General features: G+C 38.9%; 1 protein-coding gene across 5 annotated transcripts in view; it reads right to left on the minus strand.

Moving 5' to 3' along the window:
* LUZP2 (leucine zipper protein 2) overlaps positions 1-20,209 on the minus strand; it is a 339,015-nt gene that overhangs the window by 11,825 nt on the left and 306,981 nt on the right. For 3 of the 5 annotated variants that reach the window (XM_048853684.2, XM_048853683.2, XM_048853679.2), the window contains 2 exons: positions 12,884-13,029; positions 10,548-10,634 (listed from right to left, as the gene is read on the minus strand). In XM_048853684.2, coding sequence (XP_048709641.1) covers positions 10,548-10,634; positions 12,884-13,029 — 233 coding nt within the window. The remainder of the gene's footprint in view (positions 1-10,547; positions 10,635-12,883; positions 13,030-20,209) is intronic. The other 2 variants (XM_048853686.2, XM_048853685.2) reach the window with 1 other exon arrangement.

The following is a 20,209-nucleotide window of genomic DNA, read 5'->3' on the forward strand; positions in this document are numbered from 1 at the left end:
TTGCTGTTAAGAATGATGCAAAAATTATGAAGCTAAATGCCATGGTTGCTTAGAAACATGTGTACGTTTTGGTCCAGTGCACTCAATGTCCTTTGCCACTGAATGATTAATGAATTTGTTGTATTTGTTTACTGCAGGAACATAAAGGCAGTAAATAAAATCTGTACTACTTTTGTTTTTCAGAAAAGGCTGAGCAAGGGCAAACAAAAAGAGCTAGAAATCCAACAGAAGATGATGAATCTCAGCTGTTTAAATAAAGCGACATTTTATAAATTGCTTGATGTTATTTCTGACACCCTGCAATAGGTGATTCTAAATGTTATGTGTCATGTGCATAAGGATTTTCTGGACGGAAGAAGGTAGTAAATGACCTTTGGATGGTGCTTTTTTCTTTTTTTTGGGAAGGAGGGGTGTGAAAGTTACAAATTGATAATATTCTTCATCATATTGTAATAGAAGGAGTCTACTTTCTGCCTGAAACATTGTTTAGTCCAGGATTCTACACTAGAAGGGCTTGCTATGCACTGTAAGTAAAAATACATTAGATGAAATCCTGATTCTCTTAAGGCAACAGAAAAAAATCCCATTGACTTCAATTGAGCCAGGATTTCACCGATAAACTCCTAGCGGTTTGGCCACTAGAAAACATCCTCTTGAATTTAATTGACAAGATTTTTCTTATTAAAGTGTTTTCTAAATGCCAGGGATGAGTAAAAGAAAATTGGTATTGGAGGCTGTCATAAATATTAAGGGAAGGGTAAACCCCTTTGAAATCCCTCCTGGCCAGGGGAAAGCTCCTCTCACCTGTAAAGGGTTAAGAAGCTAAAGGTAACCTCGCTGGCACCTGACCAAAATGACCAATGAGGAGACAAGATACTTTCAAAAGCTGGGAGGAGGGAGAGAAACAAAGGGTCTGTGTGTCTGTCTATATGCTGGTTTCTGCCAGGGATAGACCAGGAATGGAGTCTTAGAACTTTTAGTAAGTAATGTAGCTAGGTATGTGTTAGATTATGATTTCTTTAAATGGCTGAGAAAAGAATTGTGCTGAATAGAATAACTATTTCTGTCTGTGTATCTTTTTTGTAACTTAAGGTTTTGCCTAGAGGGGTTCTCTATGTTTTTGAATCTAATTACCCTGTAAGATATCTACCATCCTGATTTTACAGGAGGGATTTCTTTATTTCTATTTACTTCTATTTTTATTAAAAGTCTTCTTGTAAGAAAACTGAATGCTTTTTCATTGTTCTCAGATCCAAGGGTTTGGGTCTGTGGTCACCTATGCAAATTGGTGAGGCATTTTAATCAACATTTCCCAGGAAAGGGGGAGGGGTGCAAGTGTTGGGAGGATTGTTCATTGTTCTTAAGATCCAAGGGTCTGGGTCTGTAGTCACCTAGGCAAATTGGTGAGGCTTTTTACCAAACCTTGTCCAGGAAGTGGGGTGCAAGGTTTTGGGAAGTATTTTGGGGGGAAAGACGCGTCCAAACAGCTCTTCCCCAGTAACCAGTATTTGTTTGGTGGTGGTAGCGGCCAATCCAAGGACAAAGGGTGGAATATTTTGTACCTTGGGGAAGTTTTGACCTAAGCTGGTAAAGAGAAGCTTAGGAGGTTTTTCATGCAGGTCCCCACATCTGTACCCTAGAGTTCAGAGTGGGGGAGGAACCTTGACAGAGGCAAACAGAGGTCCTGACTCAGGCAAAATCTCACTGATTTAAATAAACCAGGACATTAATATTGCAAGATGATCTAACTACTTGTAGCCATTGAATGTCCCATGGGGGAATAACTCTTTTTTTCCAACCTAATTTTCAAATGAATTCATTTCACCCTACCTATCTAGATCCAACCTGTAAATAAAATTGTATGTATATTCACTTTAGAAATTACATACATTAATTAATATGAACACATATAAGCCATACACAAAAACTGCAGCAGGAGTAACAAATTAAAAATAATCAAAGTATTTGGCCATAAGGATTGCAAGGTGGGAGGGAAAGCTGATATATTTGACAAGCCCTTTACCTTCTCTCTCTTTTTCTTTAGAAGTCTAAAATACCAAATGTTCTTCTACGGTAGTCAGTCATTAGAAGAGTAACCCTTCTACAAAATAAATTGAATCTTGTTTATCAGATAAACAATTAAGGGATTTTTCCACCACTCTAAGAAAAGAGTTGCTGAAGGTTTCTTAGCAACATCTTGATTCTGACCATATTCATTAAGTCCCGTTTTCAACTCAATTTTAACCCTTATTTTATTTTTTTTAAATAAATGGCAGATCATAACTTGTCTTGCATCTCTGACCACCTTAATTGTACTTTGGCCACTGGGACATAATATTTAAAAAAATCTGACCATCTTCAAATATTTCCTATTAAAAAAACAACAACGACAAAGAAACATAGAAATAAAGTAAAACCAGCAAGCAAGCAAATGTGGAGAAAAAAGGTACTGTTCTTCTTCCCAAACTTGGAATTTACTCAAAATGACACAGGTCAGAAATGGAGACAAGAGATTGTCCTATTGACAAGAGGAAGTACTCAACTTTCCAACAGGTCAGTACTTGCTTCTAGTTCTGAAAAGTCCTGAGATATCACTCCTTAAAACAACATTTTGGAAACTTTTTTTTAAAGAAGGAGAGGGATTTTAAGTCTTTTTTCAGATTTCTAAAAATGTCAAATTATAGTTTCTCTCCCTCCTGTGAAGCTGGACTCAAGACAACTGAGGCATCACCTTCCCGGGGGACTGTACCTTGATGCAGTGGATCAGCTTGTGTGTGTCTATGACCTTGAGAGCTATGTTGGCAAGAGTTTTAATGCCTGGTAGGGCCACCCAAACTGGACAGACCAAAGTCTGGGATCAAATAAAAAGCAGTCCACTGGCCCTCCAGAAAGGGAGGAAATACAAATAAGGCAAAAGGGAGAAACCTCTAATGAATACGCATTAGGCATAGTGGTGTCAGCATAACACATTATAAAGTTGTACCCCAGTCCGTGTGTTTTGCGAGGGAGAGATACAGCCCTTGGGAGATGCCAGGATGATGACCACTGGTGATGGTTATGATCAACAGCTCGATGTCTAGTTGGCAGCCGGTATCAAACGGAGTGCTCCAGTGGTCGGTCCTGGGGCCGGTTTTGTTCAACATCTTTATTAATGATCTGGATGATGGGATGAATTGCACCCTCCACAAGTTCGCAGATGACAGTAAGCTGGGGGGCGAGGTAGATATGCTGGAGGGTAGGGATAGGGTCCAGAGTGTCTGAGACAAATTGGATGATTGGGCCAAAAGAAATCTGAGGAGGTTCAACAAGGACAAGTGCAGAGTCCTGCACTTAGGACAGAAGAATCCCATGCACAGCTACGAGCTGGGGACCGACTGGCTAAGCAGCAGTTCTGCAGAAAAGGCCCCGCGGATTACAGTGGATGAGAAGCTGGTATGAGTCAGCAGTGTGCCCTTGTTGCCAAGAAGGCCAATGGCATATTGGGCTGTATTAGTAGGAGCATTGCCAGCAGATGGAGTGAAGTGATTTTTCCCTTCTATTCGGCACTGGTGAGGCCACAGTTTTGGGCCCCCCACTACAGAAAGGATGTGGACAAAGTAGAGAGAGTCCAGCGGAGGGCAACAAAAATTATTAGGGGAATGGCGCACATGACTTACGAGAAGAGGCTGGGGTTATTGAGTCTGCAGAAGAGAAGAGTGAGGGGGGATTTGATAGCAGCCTTCAACTACCTCAAGGGGGGTTCCAAAGAGGATGGATCTAGACTGTTCTTAGAGGTAGCAGATGATAGAACAAGAAACAATGGTCTCAAGTTGCAGTGGGGGAGTTCTAAGTTGGATATACACTAGGAGGGTGGTGAAGCACTGGAATGGGTTACCTAGGGAGGCTGTGGAATCTCCATCCTTAGAGGTTTTTAAGGCCCGGCTTGACAAAGTCCTGGCTGGGATGATTTAGTTGGTGTTGGTCCTGCTTTGAGCAGGGGATTGGACTAGATGACCTCCTGAGGTCTCTTCTAAACCCTAATATTCTATGATTCTGTGGTGAGAGGGAAGAAGACAACTAACACTTCAGGTTGTTTTTCAAAGGATGGTGTAAGTACAAGAATGCTCAGTTCATCCTGTATTATCTCTACCGGCCTTGCTGGGTTGGAGTGTTTGTGAAGTTGCTAACTGTATTAATAAAACTATTATAAATTTAGTGTGATTTCCTAAGTTTGAGTGTTGCAACCATGCCCAGCAGGGCTCCCAACTGAGCAGTAATTCTGATACTACTGGGCCTGATCTTGGGAAAAGAGCCTACCAAATTTATGAATGCTAATTGGTGAATCTATATCAGTAATCAGGTTTCAGAGTAACAGCCGTGTTAGTCTGTATTCGCAAAAAGAAAAGGAGTACTTGTGGCACCTTAGAGATTAACCAATTTATTTGAGCATAAGCTTTTGTGAGCTACAGCTCACTTCATCGGATGCATACTGTTGAAAATACAGAAGATGTTTTTATACACACAGACCATGAAAAAATGGGTGTTTATCACTACAAAAGGTTTTCTCTCCCCCCACCCCACTCTCCTACTGGTAAAACCTGGATTTGTGCTGGAAATGGCCCACCTCGATTATCATACACATTGTAAGGAGAGTGATCACTTTAGATAAGTTATTACCAACAGGAGAGTGGGTTTGTGTGTGGGGGGGGGGGCTGGGGAGAAAACCTGGTTTTGTGCTGGAACTGGCCCACCTTGATTATCAGACACATTGTAAGGAGAGTGATCACTTTACATAAGCTATTACCAGCAGGAGAGTGGGGTGGGGGGAGAGAAAACCTTTTGTAGTGATAAACACCCATTTTTTCATGGTTTGTGTGTATAAAAACATCTTCTGTATTTTCCACAGTATGCATCCGATGAAGTGAGCTGTAGCTCACGAAAGCTTATGCTCAAATAAATTGGTTAATCTCTAAGGTGCCACAAGTACTCCTTTTCTTATATCAGTAATATGATCAATATATAATTAATAGATCAGGCAACAATAGGATCATGAAATAAAGTCTTTACGCCTACCTGCATCATAATTATCAGTACATGCATTCAGTTCCATCCCACTTTTTATCATTTTTGTAATGTATTCTTTATAACATCAATTCTGTACATTTATTTTCTTTTTTTTTTATTACTGATAACCTCCAAACTTGTTGATTTGATTGACTTGACTGATGGATCCATCACATCTTACCCTTATTTTTTTGTTTGTTATCCGGGGATATACTGGTTCTCATAGAGCCAGACTGTGGCTTGTCCTGTGTACACATGCAGTGGGTTTACTCCCTGGCACGGGCTGCACATAATAGGGGCAGGGCCGGATTAACTCTCCTGTGGGCCCGGGGCTATTAGATTTCGTGGGGCCCCTGTATACAAGTCTTTTTCCTAATTTAAAACAAAATTATCACAATTATGGCTATTAATGCTATAATAAACTTGCCTTTTAGGTAACATAAATCCATTCTGTGGTTACATTTCAGTCTTAAAACATGTAGAATATAGTAAAGCTAATTCAAAATAGCTTACTTCTTACCTTAGAACAGCAATTAGTTTTCTTCTGGGAGGAAGTTTGGGTGCAGGAGAGGGATCCTGGCTGGGGCAGAGTGTTGGGGTTCAGGAGAGGGTGAGGGCTCAGGAAGGGAGTTTGGTGCAGGGGTTTGGAGTGTAGGAGGGGGTGAGGAGTCTACATGGGAGTTTGGGTGCAGGATGGGATTCTGACCTGGGGCAGGGGGTTGGGGGTGTAGGAGGGGGTGCGAGGTGCAGGCTCTGGCTGGGAGGCACTTATCACTGGCAGCTCCCAGTGCAGCAGGGCTCAGACAGGCTGCCTGCCTGCCTGCATGCCATCGCCCCACGCTGCTCCCGGAAGTGGCTGGCTGCTGGCGTGTCTCTGCGTGCCTCTGTGTGGAGAGGAACAGCATGTCTCCATGTGCTGCCCATACCCACAAGTGCTGGCCCCGCAGCTCCCATTGGCCGGTTCAATGGAGCTGCAGGGACGGTGCTGGGGATGGGGGCAGAGCATGGAGCTGCCTCCTCACCCACTCCCGCCATGGGCCTCAGATACATGCCAGCAGCTGGCTGCTTCCTGGAGTGGCGTGGGACCACGACATGCAGGCAGCCTGCCTGAGTCCTGCTGCACCATGCCCCCCTTAGCCTGGGCCCTAGACTCCAGCCCCTAAAGCCCCTGCATTAATCCAGCCCTGATTAGGGGGTAGCAGCACAGAAAGGAGATTGTTGCAGTTGAATATAGCTCCCTGCTTTGTTAGACCAGCTGACTCTCGGGTTAAAGGGCAGTTCAAATTCATGCCTATATGCCTCCAAAAATTTCTATTTTTGAAAGTAAAATAATAATTGTATATTTATTTGTATTAGGACTGTAGATTCTACACAGCGACATACTTAGAAAATACCATTTAATATTCAAAGACAAAATACTTTTCTTTCTTAGCTCATTCTGCTTTTGGAGTCTGTGGTCATTCATGGTAGAATAAACTGGAAACAATTTTTCCACAATTAGTTAATGCCATGCTTTTCAACTTGTTCAAATCTAAAATTAAATTATCTAGATTGATTTTTAAAATCATCTACAATTTTTTTTGTGGGGTGGGGAGGAGGGAGCAGATAATGAAGTCCTTGTATCATGACACAGCTACCACTGATTTCAGTAAGAATTTGGCCTAATTAAGAACTGCATAGAGGTCAATAGAGCTGTTCAGAAAATTGTTTCTCTCACCAAAAATTTCTGTTAACACTGAGAAAAATAAAACCTTTCAGCTGAAAACTAAAATCCAATTTGGAAATGCCTTGCAGTGTCAAATGGGAATTGTAGTTAAAATGCCTAATGCCCCTCTTCTCCAATGTGGGCCAGGATAACTGGCCAGACTGTATCTCCCATAAGAATGGCCATACTGGGTTAGACCAATGGTTCATCTAGCCCAGTATCCTGTCTTCCGACAGTGGCCAGTGCCAGGCACTTTGGAGGGAATGAACAGAACAACCAACCATTGAATTATCCATCCCTTGTTGCCCACTCCCATCTACTGGCAGTCAGAGGCTAGGGATATCTAAATCATAGGGTTGCATCCCTGACCATCTTGGCTAATAGCCATTGATGGACCTATCCTCCACGAATGTATCTAATTGTTTTTGAACCTTGTTTTGGCCTTCACAACATGCCCGGGCAATGAGTTCCAAAGGTTGACTGTGCATTGTGCAAAGAAGTACTTCCTTTTGTTTTAAACCTGCCTATTAATTTCTTTGGGTGACCCCTGGATCTTGTGTTTTGAAAAGGGGTAAATGACACTTCTTTATTCACTTTCTCCACACCGTTCATGATTTTACTGATCTCTACCATATGCCCCCTTAGGCTCTTTTCCAAGTTGAACAGTCCCAGTCTTTTTAATCACTCCTCATACGGAAGCTTTTCCATACCCCTAATCATTTTTATTGCCCTTCCCTATGCCTTTACCAATTCTAATATATCTTTTTTGAGATGGGGCCACCAGAACTGCATGCAGTGTTCCAGGTGTAGGCATACCATGAATTTATATAATAGCATTATGATATTTTCAATCTTTTTATCTATCCCTTTCCTAATGGTTCCTAACATTCTATAAACTTCTTTGACTGCAACTGCACACTGAGTAGATCTTTTCAGAGAACTATCCACAGTGACTCCATGATCTCTTTCTTGAGTGGCAACAGCTAATTTAGATCTCATTTTACATGTATAATTGGTATTATGTTTTCCAGTGTGCATTACTTTGCATTTATCAACATTGCATTTCATCTACCATTTTGTTGCCTGGTCACCCAGTTTTGTGACTCTCTGCAGTCTGCTTTGGACTTGACTATTGAGAGTAATTTTGTATCATCTCCAAATTTTGCCACCTCATTGTTTACCCCCTGTACGAAGGGGAGGTTTGTGTGGTTTTTTTTTTTTTTTTGTCAATACAAGGCCCTCAGTGGCTGCTGAGTATTTGCAGAAAGGTTTTGCAGGAAATGGTCATCCTGGGGGAGGGAGATCCCATGATACTTTCACTAATTATCTCTCTTTCTGAGGATGAGATCCTTGTGTAATGAGATGGTTGTCCTGGAAGGGTTTGGTAAATGTTCCTTTTGCAGACATGGCCAAGAAACAGCTCTGAGGCATCCTTTATAAAAGCCATGTTGACTCTTTCGCACCATATTGTGTTCATCTATGTGCTTGATAATTCTGTTCTTTACTATAGTTTCAACCAATTTGCCTGGTACTGAAGTTAGGCTTACTGGCCTGTAATTGCCAGGGTCACCACTGGAGCCTTTTTTTTAAAAAAAATGGTGTCACATTAGCTATCCTCCAATTATCTGCTACAGAAGATGAATTATATGATTACTTACTACAGTTAGTATTTGTGCAATTTCATATTTGAATTCTTTCAGAACTCTTGGGTGAATACCATCTGGTCCTGGTGACTTATTACTGTTTAATTTATCAATTTATTCCAAAGCTCCTCATTGACACTTCAAGTTGGGATAATTCCTCAGATTTGTTACCTAAAAAGAATGGCTCAGATGTAGAAACCTCCGTCACATCCTCTAGAGTGAATACTGATGGAAAGTATTCACTGAGCTTCTCCACACTAGCCTTATCTTCCTTGAGTGCTCTGTTAGCACCTTGATTTTCCAGTGGCCCCACTGTTTGTTTGGCAGGTTGCCTGCTTCTGATGTACTTTTAGAAAGCTGCTGTTAGTTTTTGAGTCTTTGGCTAGTTGCTCTTCCAGTTCTTTTTTGGCTTGCCTAATTATACTTTAATAATGTACATGGTGCCTCATGGTCTCCCATTTTGTTGAGCCAACGTGGGGCATCATGGGAGATATAGTGCAGCTACGGAAAGCAGTCCCTGGAGAAGAGTTGAGGCATGTGGCACCAAAACTATAGCTCCCATAAGGCACCATGGCAGCATGTCTGAATCACACCTTTTCAGCTTTTTGGCTGAAAACCAAAAGTGTTTTTGTTGTTGGGTTTTTTTTTCTTTTGTGAAAAGTCAAAATTTTCTGCAGAAAACAGACACTTTTGTGAAAAAAATTATTTAGTCAAAAACCCTATTTTCTGTTGACAAAATTTTAACAATTTTTTTTTAAAAAGTATGGCCACTACACATTAATTGCTTTTGTTCTGCCTCAGTAATCCCCTTGTGTAATGTTTTAACTATAGCTGCTGAAATAATGAATTATTTGTTGTTCACTATTCACACAACATTATTCTCTTGCTTTAAAAGATTCTGTGCTGCAATCAGTGAGCAAAACATACCACGTGACATAGGTATATATGACACTGATTGATGAGGACCATATTTGCAAATGACCCACAATCTGAAAATAAGTTGTCCAAACTATCCAGCAAGTTCTCAGGAAAAAACAAAAACATTCACCAAAAATAGGGCTATATTCATGAACAATTTGCTAAACAACAACCAGTAAGTGGTATCAGGAAGGAGCTTGGTACAGAGTTGAAGGCAACAGGCTCAACTCTCTCTACTGTGCAGTGTTAATTGAATCAATTCCTTCCTTAAAATGTTGTGTAACATGTTCCTGTTGTGTACTGTGTTCCTTTGTGCTGTTAAGTGGCTCTTGTGTTTCATCCAAAATATGGCTGCACTTCTGAGTGTGTAAAGCAATCCCTGTGTAACAGTAAGTGTGTGGATGAAAGGTGTGTAAACTGTTATTATTGTTACCAGCAAGCTTTCCAGTTACCTGCAGATATAGTGGTTGTTATATTTAAGGGACACTAGTGTGTTTAGTATTTCACTCCAGGCTCATTTGTCTCTTATCTTCTCTTATTATTTTTCATGTCTCATCAGGACATTTGCTAAGACCATATTAGTGTGATATCCTTTGCAATATCCAGGGAAACATTCAAATCAGCAATACTCTACTCTTTTTTGTTTGTACTGTAACATGGGCCATAATAAATTAGTTTGAGATTTATGTTAACATGCTACATCAGTGTTTTAACTGAGTAAGGGCTGCAGGTTTCAGCCTACTGTCTCTGATGCATCACAGATTTGAGCTTTCAGCTTGTTCCCTACTCTCAGTGGACAAGATTGCAGACTTTTACCATTACATTGTCACTGTTACTTCTCAAGTTAAACATCTGCCTTAGGACCTGAAGCATTTGTGACATCGATGCTTGTTTATTAATATGAATGTTATATAACAGCATTCTGTACCCCACTGTGTTCCAACTCTCAAAGGGATAAGTAGATTGCTGAACTGGTTAATCATTAAATCACATCTCTTCTACTGGTTTACTTTCACAAAAGCTTTACAAACCCTGTTAACCAATCCCTAAAGAAAACCTAGGGAGTACAATGCATCCTTGTACACTAAACCACATTTGCTTCACAGCATCTGAACATGAAATTGCCTTTAAAATATATGTACTGGCTTGATTATTAAAAAACAGATAGTATTAAAAATTGTCTCTAAGGCTTTCATATTTGCTTTCAGTCTATATTAAGTACTGACTCCCAATCTTACATCTTGTGATTCGCACTCCTGGACACTTTGATTTGCTTCCTTTGTTGAGGCAACATGAAGGGTCTCCTTATCTGCTGAGGCATTTTGCTGAAGGTAGGAAAGAAAAGAAGAAGAAGAAGAAAAAAAGTAAATACAGAGGCAAACTATAGACAGAATTCTCATGAAAATCAGGACAGCAAACAGAATGCAATAAGTTTATTGTAAATTACCAATTACTCTTATCAATTACTCTCTATTTTGTATTTTCAGGACATTTGCTTCTTGCAAAGCATTTTGATACATCTGATAACTTATGTATAAATCAATAATAATCAAGATTTTTCTCTCAGAAGACTGAAACATGAAGATTATTTTATTTAATGATAAGCTTTGCCTTAGATAGCACTTTCTTTATATTACTGTGTAATGAAGCACAAATTTGCCTAGATTCTTCTCTGCACCCAGATACAGTCAACGCACAAGGCAGTGAAGGGAAAGGAAAGGGAATATCAGTAATCTATGTCTATCTTAATCTTTTAGTACTTTTGAGCCAGGCTATCTTATTAGCATATGTTGGAACTTTAAGAACTGCCTTATCTTATTCCAACTGGCTATGATCTATGGGACCTTACACAGGTTGTGAATTGAGGCGGTGAAAACATGCTCTTCTCTATATCCACACAATATGTCCCTCACACCCTTAAGACAGGTGTTTGTGTGTTGAGAGCAGTTGGTGTAAACTGTAAACCAGCTGAGAGATATCTAACACTGGGAACATTCTCAATTGTCCCTTTTCAGCCATATTCCAACACTTTTTGCCATTACAAACAAGAGAAATTAATCAGGATGTTATTTTGATAAAGAATCTATACCACAGTTACATTATATAGATATACATCAGCATCATACTTTTGTTGTTTACATGTAATAATGTTGATAGTTCCAGGTTCCCTCAGCCCTAACAAGAAGTACAGTACAGAGTGACATGGCTGGATAAGCATACAGGATATTGCACCATTAAATTAGATTTCATCTTCAGATCAGTTGTACATACTGTTTGTTAATAAAGTAGAAATAAAACACACTATGCTGAAAAATAAAATGTAACATAAAATTGCCATTGTGGTACAGTATGCAACATAATTTAATGATGAATTTTAGTGGATCATTATCACAGCCTGGTCATTTTCAGTTATAAGGACTATGTGTTCTGAAAGCACTAAACCCATGATCATCGTGAAAATTTCTACCATATTTTTATTGTTCTTCTTTTTCTATCAGAAAGTCTTTACGGTCTGATCCAAAGCCCACTGAAGTTAATAGGAAGACTTCAACTGACATCAGTGGAATTTGAATCAGGCCCTAGGTGCCTCAAAAATGTGATATCCTTGAACCACTGGAAAGAGAGAACTGATTACTTCAGTCATTATGGCCTATCAATAAGGCTCAAACATTGATTTTGGAATTTATTGTAGGATTTATTCTCTGAGAATATATTCAAATATGTTCTCAGAGAATAAATCCTACAATAAATTTCAAAATCAATGTTTATGATCCTTATTGATTTTGATAAAAGTTTCAAGTCATGAAAAGTTTAGCATCTGTATCTGGGTTAATACTTTCAGATGAAGTTGGGCTGCTCTATAGTTCTGGATGAGATCTTGAAACAAGTAAATCTTGCATTTTACCCAAAATTTCACAACAATTTAGCTGGGAACAGGCAACCAAATCACCAATGTTGGTGATCTTCAATGACCAGTTTTGAAAGGCTGTTCCATCTTTAGAGCCCTGCAAATCTGCAGATATCTGCAGACCATGTTTGCGGATCACTGGCCGGATGTGGATACAAACTTTCTATCTGCTCAGGGCTCTACCCATCTTTCTTGTGTCAGTTACCTCCATCTAAAACCAGTGTTTTAGAAATGTCCAGATTTGATAGAGTGCTGAAGAGAAGAAATGGGTAGATTATAGCCTACAAAATAGTATTTTTCTTTAATAATAGGAGGAGCTCTTCAGTGAGAAGGCTTTAGTTTCATGGAGGCTGATAAATGACAGACAAGCTATAGTCATGAAATGAGCTGGTGATATGGTCTGCCTAGTTTTGGCAAGACTATTAGTCTTACTGGGATGTGACACCAAAGCAATCCCCACTCCTCTGGTATTTCTATCAATGTGGGGACTATTTTCCACCTTGGCCCAGACTATGACATGCACATTACAAACTTCTGAACAAGAGAAAGGTAAGTATTTATTTGAAAACAGACAAAAAATTGCTAGTTATGTGATCTGGTGAATCAGTTTGGTGAGATAATGAATTTTCTTTCATAACAATGGACTTATTTGATTAAGTAATCTACCTATCTGAACGATGAGGGGTAATAGTAGAGTTGTGTAAACTTGAAATTCCAATTGTCCTATAGGAGTCTTCTTGCTTCACACAGTAAATACCATTGCATAACACTGAGTTCTTGAATGATAAGATCTCCCTCTTCCTGGAAGACAACTGACATATCAAGGTTCATCACTTCAAATTCATCAATACAGATACTATGTCACTTGATGTTTTTTTTTTCTTTCTCTCTTCCCAGAGCATCATGGACAAACATACACAGCCTAAATGCTCTTAAGGAGGTGCTGGTGCCAAACAAGCCCCTTCCCAGACCCTCTTTTCCTCTCTCCCCATGCACACCGGAATCTCTATATCCTTCTCAATTCCTATTGCATTTCTCTTCCTTTTCTCAATCAATTGAGCCTTCTCCCATTCCCCTAGAAGTCCCTGCCTAGTGGATGCTCCTCAACCCTACCCTTAAGAATGGTTCATGCTTCTTATCCACATCTCCTGTGCAACCATCATCTCCAGTTCTTTTTCATGCTGTGGCTCCATGCCAATTCTTCCTTGTTCATGCCCTCAGTCCCTGATTAAATTTCCCCTTCTCATCTCCTGCCTGTTGTTTCCTGACCTAAAGGAGGGTTCAGGAAACAGCAGGATGGGATGCAGCAGAGCATGGTGATGGTGCAGGCCAGAAAAAAAGAGGGGTTCCTGTCAGCCTGTTCCTGGTTCCTCCCAAGAGTTCTAACCTGTTTCACCGCCTAATGGCCAGAAACCCTTTCATATTCCATCTGGCCACTTCAAAACCTTGGAAACTGGCTGGAATCTAAGTTGTTCAACACTTAGGTCCACATTCTGAAGTCCATAATCAGTCCCTACTCAGGGAAACTTCCCATTCTATTCAATGGTAATTTCACCCGAGTATGGGCTTCAGCATTTGACCACTGGGATTAGCCAGTTTCCTAAAGACTACAGCCTCTGTATGGATTTTTATGGGGTTCTAGGAATAGTTATAACTAATTTCTTATATGAAATATGATGACAAATTATATTTCTTAAACATCATTAAGGTTTTGTTTAGTGTTTACAGATTCATACATTCCAAGGTCAGAAAGGACCATTGTGATGATCTAGTCTGGCCTCCTGTCTAACACAGCATAGAACTCCCCCCCCAAATCACTCCTATAGCATATCTTTTAGGAAAATATCCAACCCTGATTTAGAAATTTTGACTGATTCAGAATCCACCATGACCCTTGGTAAATTGTTCCAATGGTGAATTATCTTCACTGTAAAAAATTTACACCTTATTTCCAGTCTGAATTTTTCTCGCTTCAGCTTCCAGCATTTGAATCACATTATACCTTTCTCTGCTAGATTGAAGGCCCCTTTTAAAATATTTGTTCCCCATGTAGCTACTTATAGACTTTAATCAAGTAACCCCTTAACCTTCTCTTTGTTAAGCTAAGTAGAGTCATTAAAGTATAGTGATAGACTGAAGGAGCTCATTCTCATGGCTCTTCTCTGAACCTTCTCCCATTTTTTAACATTTTTTCTTGAATTGTTGACACCTGAACTGGACTCAGTATTCCAGCAGCAGTCACATCAGTGCCTGATACAGAGGTAAAATAACCTCTCTACTCCTACTAAGGATTCCCCTGTTTATGCCTCTGAGGATTGTATTAGGGTTGCACTGGGAGCTCATGTTAAAAGGGCTGCTGACTCGTAGATGATGTAAATGAATGCCTGGAAACAAACCTTTACAAATATTTTTTTTTGTTTTTGAAAAAAAAATTCAGCCCTAATAAAAACGGAAACACCATTTACTAGCTGATTTAAATCATTTAGCAGATTGATAAAAATGCCGCTGTGTATTTGGGAGCAACACAATTTGGAAACAGCTCCTGGACTCCTTTCTAATTTGTCTAAGCCCTTCTGAACCCTGCCCAAAGCTTTTAAATCCAGGATTTCACATGTGAAATTTTTCAGTGGATCTGCATCCACTAGAGCTGCTTTGAAATATACAGATATTTACAGGTGAGAACTTTCAAGCTTGACCAAAAAAATCAGTTTTCAAATTCACATATTTGCATTAAGTAAAGCTGTTTACAACTCATTTAACATATATGTTTGCAGCTGAAACTAGAATCCATTTGTGTGTACATAGCTTGCAACAAAAAATCCAGGAAATTTACAACAGAAAACCAAGCCAAACTCATCATTTCTCTGAATTTTCCTACAGACTGCACTGTAATAAAGACAGACTCCAGTTCCAGCATGTGCTTTTTAAATGTTCTTAGCTACTATCTATATATTTTCCCCATTCAAGCTACTTACAATTTTTCTTTTCAAAAATATACGGCATTATTATAATCTCTTTGGTCTCACCATTATTTCTTTACTGCCTAATACCGCTACTTTGTTATGGCAATTGAATTACTATCCTGTAATCTCTTTTGACTTTGATATGTAGTTGAACTCTTTATTCAATTATGCTATTTTTCAAGTGTTTCTTCCTTTTCTTACAAGACTTCCTGGGTTTTATTGTGCAGCCATTACTTACGTCGGTAAGCACTTACATGAGAAGTCCCACCAGCACTGTTGAGACTACTTGCCAACGTGCCCACCAACATGAATAAATGTTCCAACTTCAGGACATTTATTTTCCCTTATATACAACCCACTTGCTTTCTCTTCTCTCAGTTTAAGTTTTACAGTGGCAGTGAATTAATCTGCATTCTGAGAAGCAATTTAAGTTAAAGGCCTTCATATATATTTAACAAGGGACTTCTGCTGGACTTTGATCTCAAACAAGTGTCCATCTCTTATAAATCCAAGTAGTCATATGATTTTATGAACATTAGTGGTCTCATCTGCACAGTAATGCCTGTAAAGTTCACCAAGATGTTGGACATCAAACCCATGGCTATGCCCTGAAACCTACAGACTATTTTGGTCTAAATTGTAGATGCAAATACCATTAGTGTTTGTTCAGGGATAAACTTTTACCCTTAGAAGCATCAAAGGCCAAGACTAGAAAAATTTAAAAAATATTTACAGGAAGTGCTTGATACCCTGCTCTGTGGTATCCATCTGGACAGCTGAAGCCAGCCTCAAAGGCTGATGGGAGTTTTAGTCAGCTCCCTTCCAGGAAACCACAAGGACAGATAAACAGCCAGACAGATGGTGTGTAACAGTACTGCATACAAGAAAATAAATCAACTAATACTTGGTCTGGTCATAGACATTGCAGAGCTCTGTGCAAACTCAGACAAGAAATTTCCTCAGAACTACTTTCATCAATTTACTTCAAGGACTTTTTTTTTTTAGTTTAATGGCAGAGAGGTGCTTGTGATATCTGGGAAGGGTTGGTAACTGGCCAGGGAGTTGTGTGTTGGTAACATTTGTTATGGCGGACGAGGACAGTTAGATAGCTGGGAGCTGGAAAAGAGTTCTCTGTGCTTTTCTGGGCCAGCTGCATTGTGAAACATTCAGAAATCTCTCATCCCCGTAATCTGTGGCAATTGTCATATTCCCCCAAACACAAGGTTCTGACTATCTAGTTGCACACTATATATGTGCACAGGGCAAGCACTCCCCATCTGATTTTTTTAAAGGGGCCATTAGGAAAAAATGTTTGGCCTGACAGAGCCTTGCATCATTTCTGGGCAGGTTACAATTGCTATTCTTCATGACTGCTTTCTGTTTTGTGTTCTGTTCTTTTCTGTCCAAAATGTGAAGTGACACAGATATTTGTTTCCACACAATTTTGGAAGTAATCAAAATTAGTTGGGGGCCTCTTAATAGCTGGAAACACATACAAAAGACAGTCCCTTACTGAAAACCACAGAGAAGCCTGTACAACATTTTGCAAATACTGGCAGTGTGAAGCAAATCCTTGAGTCAGTTTCTTAGCAGTGTGACTATAAAAGCTTACACATAAGAAATTTAAAAATGAGAAACTATTAAATAAGAAGCACAAACGTTGGTAATAATGAAACGATACAGGCTATAGTTCCCTAGGTCTGATGGTCACCATCATACATACAAGTCCAGCACAATTAGCAAGGAGCCATGTAAGCTTTTGTATACTACACAGACAATGTCACTCAGCAAAGACCTGGAGGTAATTGTCTCTTGTCAGTAAGAGGGAATTCAGTTTTCATCCTTATTTAAACCTTGTTCTCTCTGGCCTAATAAATTCAAGTACATGTGTATAGTGTATCATTTTTCATAGAATCTCATAGTTAATTTTACGAACTATGTACTAATCCTTATGTATTCAGTCTTTAAGCAGGCAAAACTCCCAGTGAGAGTTTTACCTTTGTAAGGCATGAATTAAAACTAATGATGCCAGAATTTGGACTTTTGCATGTTTAGCACCACTGAAATTTAAGCATCTCTGGGATGAAAAGTGGCTGCTACTTGGTACACCTTGTGGTACAGGGACATTTTGTTCAGGGACACCAGGACAAACCCCTAATCTTTGAAAACTGCCAGATGACCTTTAACATCAATGTGGAAAAGACAACACTTCCCTTTCTTTTTCTCTACTTCAGGTCTCAAGTGAACTAATGTCAGTTGTAATGGTAGTTCTGGAACGTGAACACTTTTCATCTTGGAAATGGAGAGAGACTGTCAACTTATGTCACACAAACCCCAGAATATCCATCAGATAGTAATTACTTTTGGCTTCAAACAGATGATCTGGAAGTAAAAGTCTCCATATCCAGTTATCAATCCAGAGTCATCCTTTCAGCCCTAAATTTTTATGAGGAAACTTAAAATTGTTCAATGACTGACTCACAGAGCAACAAAATTTGAGACACACACTTCTCACTTTTGAAACATTGTTGTAACATATTTGTGACTACATCATAATTGCTTCCCTGTGATATGTAATGGGCCATTAATGTTTCTATGTTTTCTTTGCTATTCTTCTGTGTTCCTTCCTCTTTTAAATCTCTACTGTAGTTCTAAGAAATAAAAATAAAAGCACATTCATAAGAAGCCCTACAGGCAAAAGCTAGGAAAGAGGTCTTTCATTTCAGACATTGTTTGTAGTGTGTGTGGGTTTTTTGTGTTTTGTTTTGTTTTCTAGATTCTATAACTCTTCAGCCTAAAATCATTCTCTTTAACCAAATCAGTTGTTAACAGTCTAAAACTGGTGGGATCAATCTATTACTTGTAACAACGTTTCTAAGAGAGATCCAACAAAGCACTGTACTGCTAAGATTGCCATTTACCTATACTGTGTTTACAAAGTTACTATATTAAAGACAGTTCAATACTTAAAAAGGCACAGAAACTGGAAATGGTAGTCATTACTCTTTTAATCTATAAACACAGGGGAAAAGACTAATCTGAGGAGACAACATTGAAGAACAACATTATTTTGCTCTTGGGAATTTACAAAATAAATGCATTTAATACTAAAGAAACAACATAGAAGATCAGGCTAAGAACACAAAAAAGGAGAAAAAAGGCACCTGTCTCATTCTATCCCTGAATTCACCCCTTTCAGTCTTAGTACTACAGTTGATATGACCCTTCATTAGTAGCGTAATAAGAAATGATGCATATATGGCTCGACACAATATTAAAGGTTGAGAGACTGATAACATTTTTCGCTTGGTTTTATATGTTAAGCAAAACTCTTTATGTGCATGTTGTCTTAATAAATATATTAACTTCACGTTACTTGTAAATCTCCAAATTCCCAAGAGCAAGCTAAAGGTAAGCTAAGGGTAATGCATACATTCTTCAGTGTAATCTCCCCCAGTCTCTTTTCTTATCTTTTTACATAAAATATTTCAAATGGCTCAGTTTTAACTTTCATAAGTATATAAAAATACTAAACAATTGAACACCCCCAATTATTTAAAACTTACATTTCAGTGAAACCTACAAAGCATAGTTTAAACATCTATTTTCAGCTGTTTACGATTTATCTACATATAACTTATCTCAGCACAACACGGGTTGTAAAACTTTTTCATAGTCAATTGAATAAACAATTATTTTTTACTCACCTTTCAGATAATGTTAGGGCTCCAATTCAGCAAGGTTCTTAAGCATATGCCTATCCTGAAGAATTGTAAATAACCGCATTGACTTTAATGGGACTACTCACATACTCAAAGTATGATGATGAATCCTGGTCACGTGCCCCCTGAGACATGTTGCCCATAAGCTAAGAAGAAGTTAGGCATGTGATTTAAGTATCTTGCTGAACTGGGGCCTTAAGAACATTTCATTTCAAAAGGAATTTGTGTAATGAAATTATGAGCAACTTAAAATAGGCAGCTTAGAACAGAAGCTATAATTCACTGTTCACTATAGCATGTACTGCCTATACATTCTATTATTTTAATACTTTGAAGCTAGAGTCATGCAGTTAAATTACACCTATTCATATTATGAAGCAACTAAAATAGTAATATGCATAGAAGCAGAATTTGGAACACAGTGGAAAAACAGCAATATATTTACTTTCAGTATATACCAAATTTTCTATTTTCTATGAGATATAAACAAGATGATTTTCATGAGAGCAACCAGGAGTGTCGGGAAGGTTCTCAGATGTATAAGTAATTATGCGAAGATTTATGTTTGGACATAAAGAAATCTTCTTGTTCAAAGTGTAGACAAAGGGTGGACCACACTTCAATACATGTTGAATATCCATTGTCTAACATCACTATTATCCCAAGCTCCCATATGCTGAGAGGCCAGTTGGCAATTGGGGAAGTTTGTTTTAAATTAAACATGCATAGCTCAGAGTAGAACACTATCAGTGGAATGCATGGATGTGCAGAAAAAAGAAAAAGAAAAAGATCTTAAGACAAACTGGAAGGAAAAGCCAAATTATTTTGTTAATAATGTCCCTGATGCACCCTCACCCTATCCCCTCAGCACTATTACAGCACTTTTTGGCTTTGCCAGAAGATGTGTGCAAGTGAGCCAACTCTATTACATTACTTCCAAAACACTAATGAGATACGTGCTTCGATGTCACATGTCGCCTTCCAGGGATAAATACATCCAAGAGACAAGATTTTGTTTGTGTTTTTCTAACACAACTTTTCCTCAACAAAACTCCATTCAATTTATTAACATATGTATAGACTAGAGATGAGGACAGTCAGTGTTCAGTTCATAAACCTATTGCTCACATAATTGTCCTAGGTCTGTGGTGTCCTGGAGTTTTCATGTCAACTTAAATCCTCAGTTTGAAATTAGGACTGGGAAACATACAGTACCACAGAACAGCTGATGACTAGAGCTGGGCAAACTCTTTTGGTCAAAACTTTTTCTCAGTGAAAAGCACAGACATGGGTCAACCAAAAGATTT

This window comes from Caretta caretta, chromosome 6 (assembly GCF_965140235.1).
Source record: "Caretta caretta isolate rCarCar2 chromosome 6, rCarCar1.hap1, whole genome shotgun sequence".
NCBI classification, from domain to species: Eukaryota; Metazoa; Chordata; order Testudines; family Cheloniidae; genus Caretta; species Caretta caretta.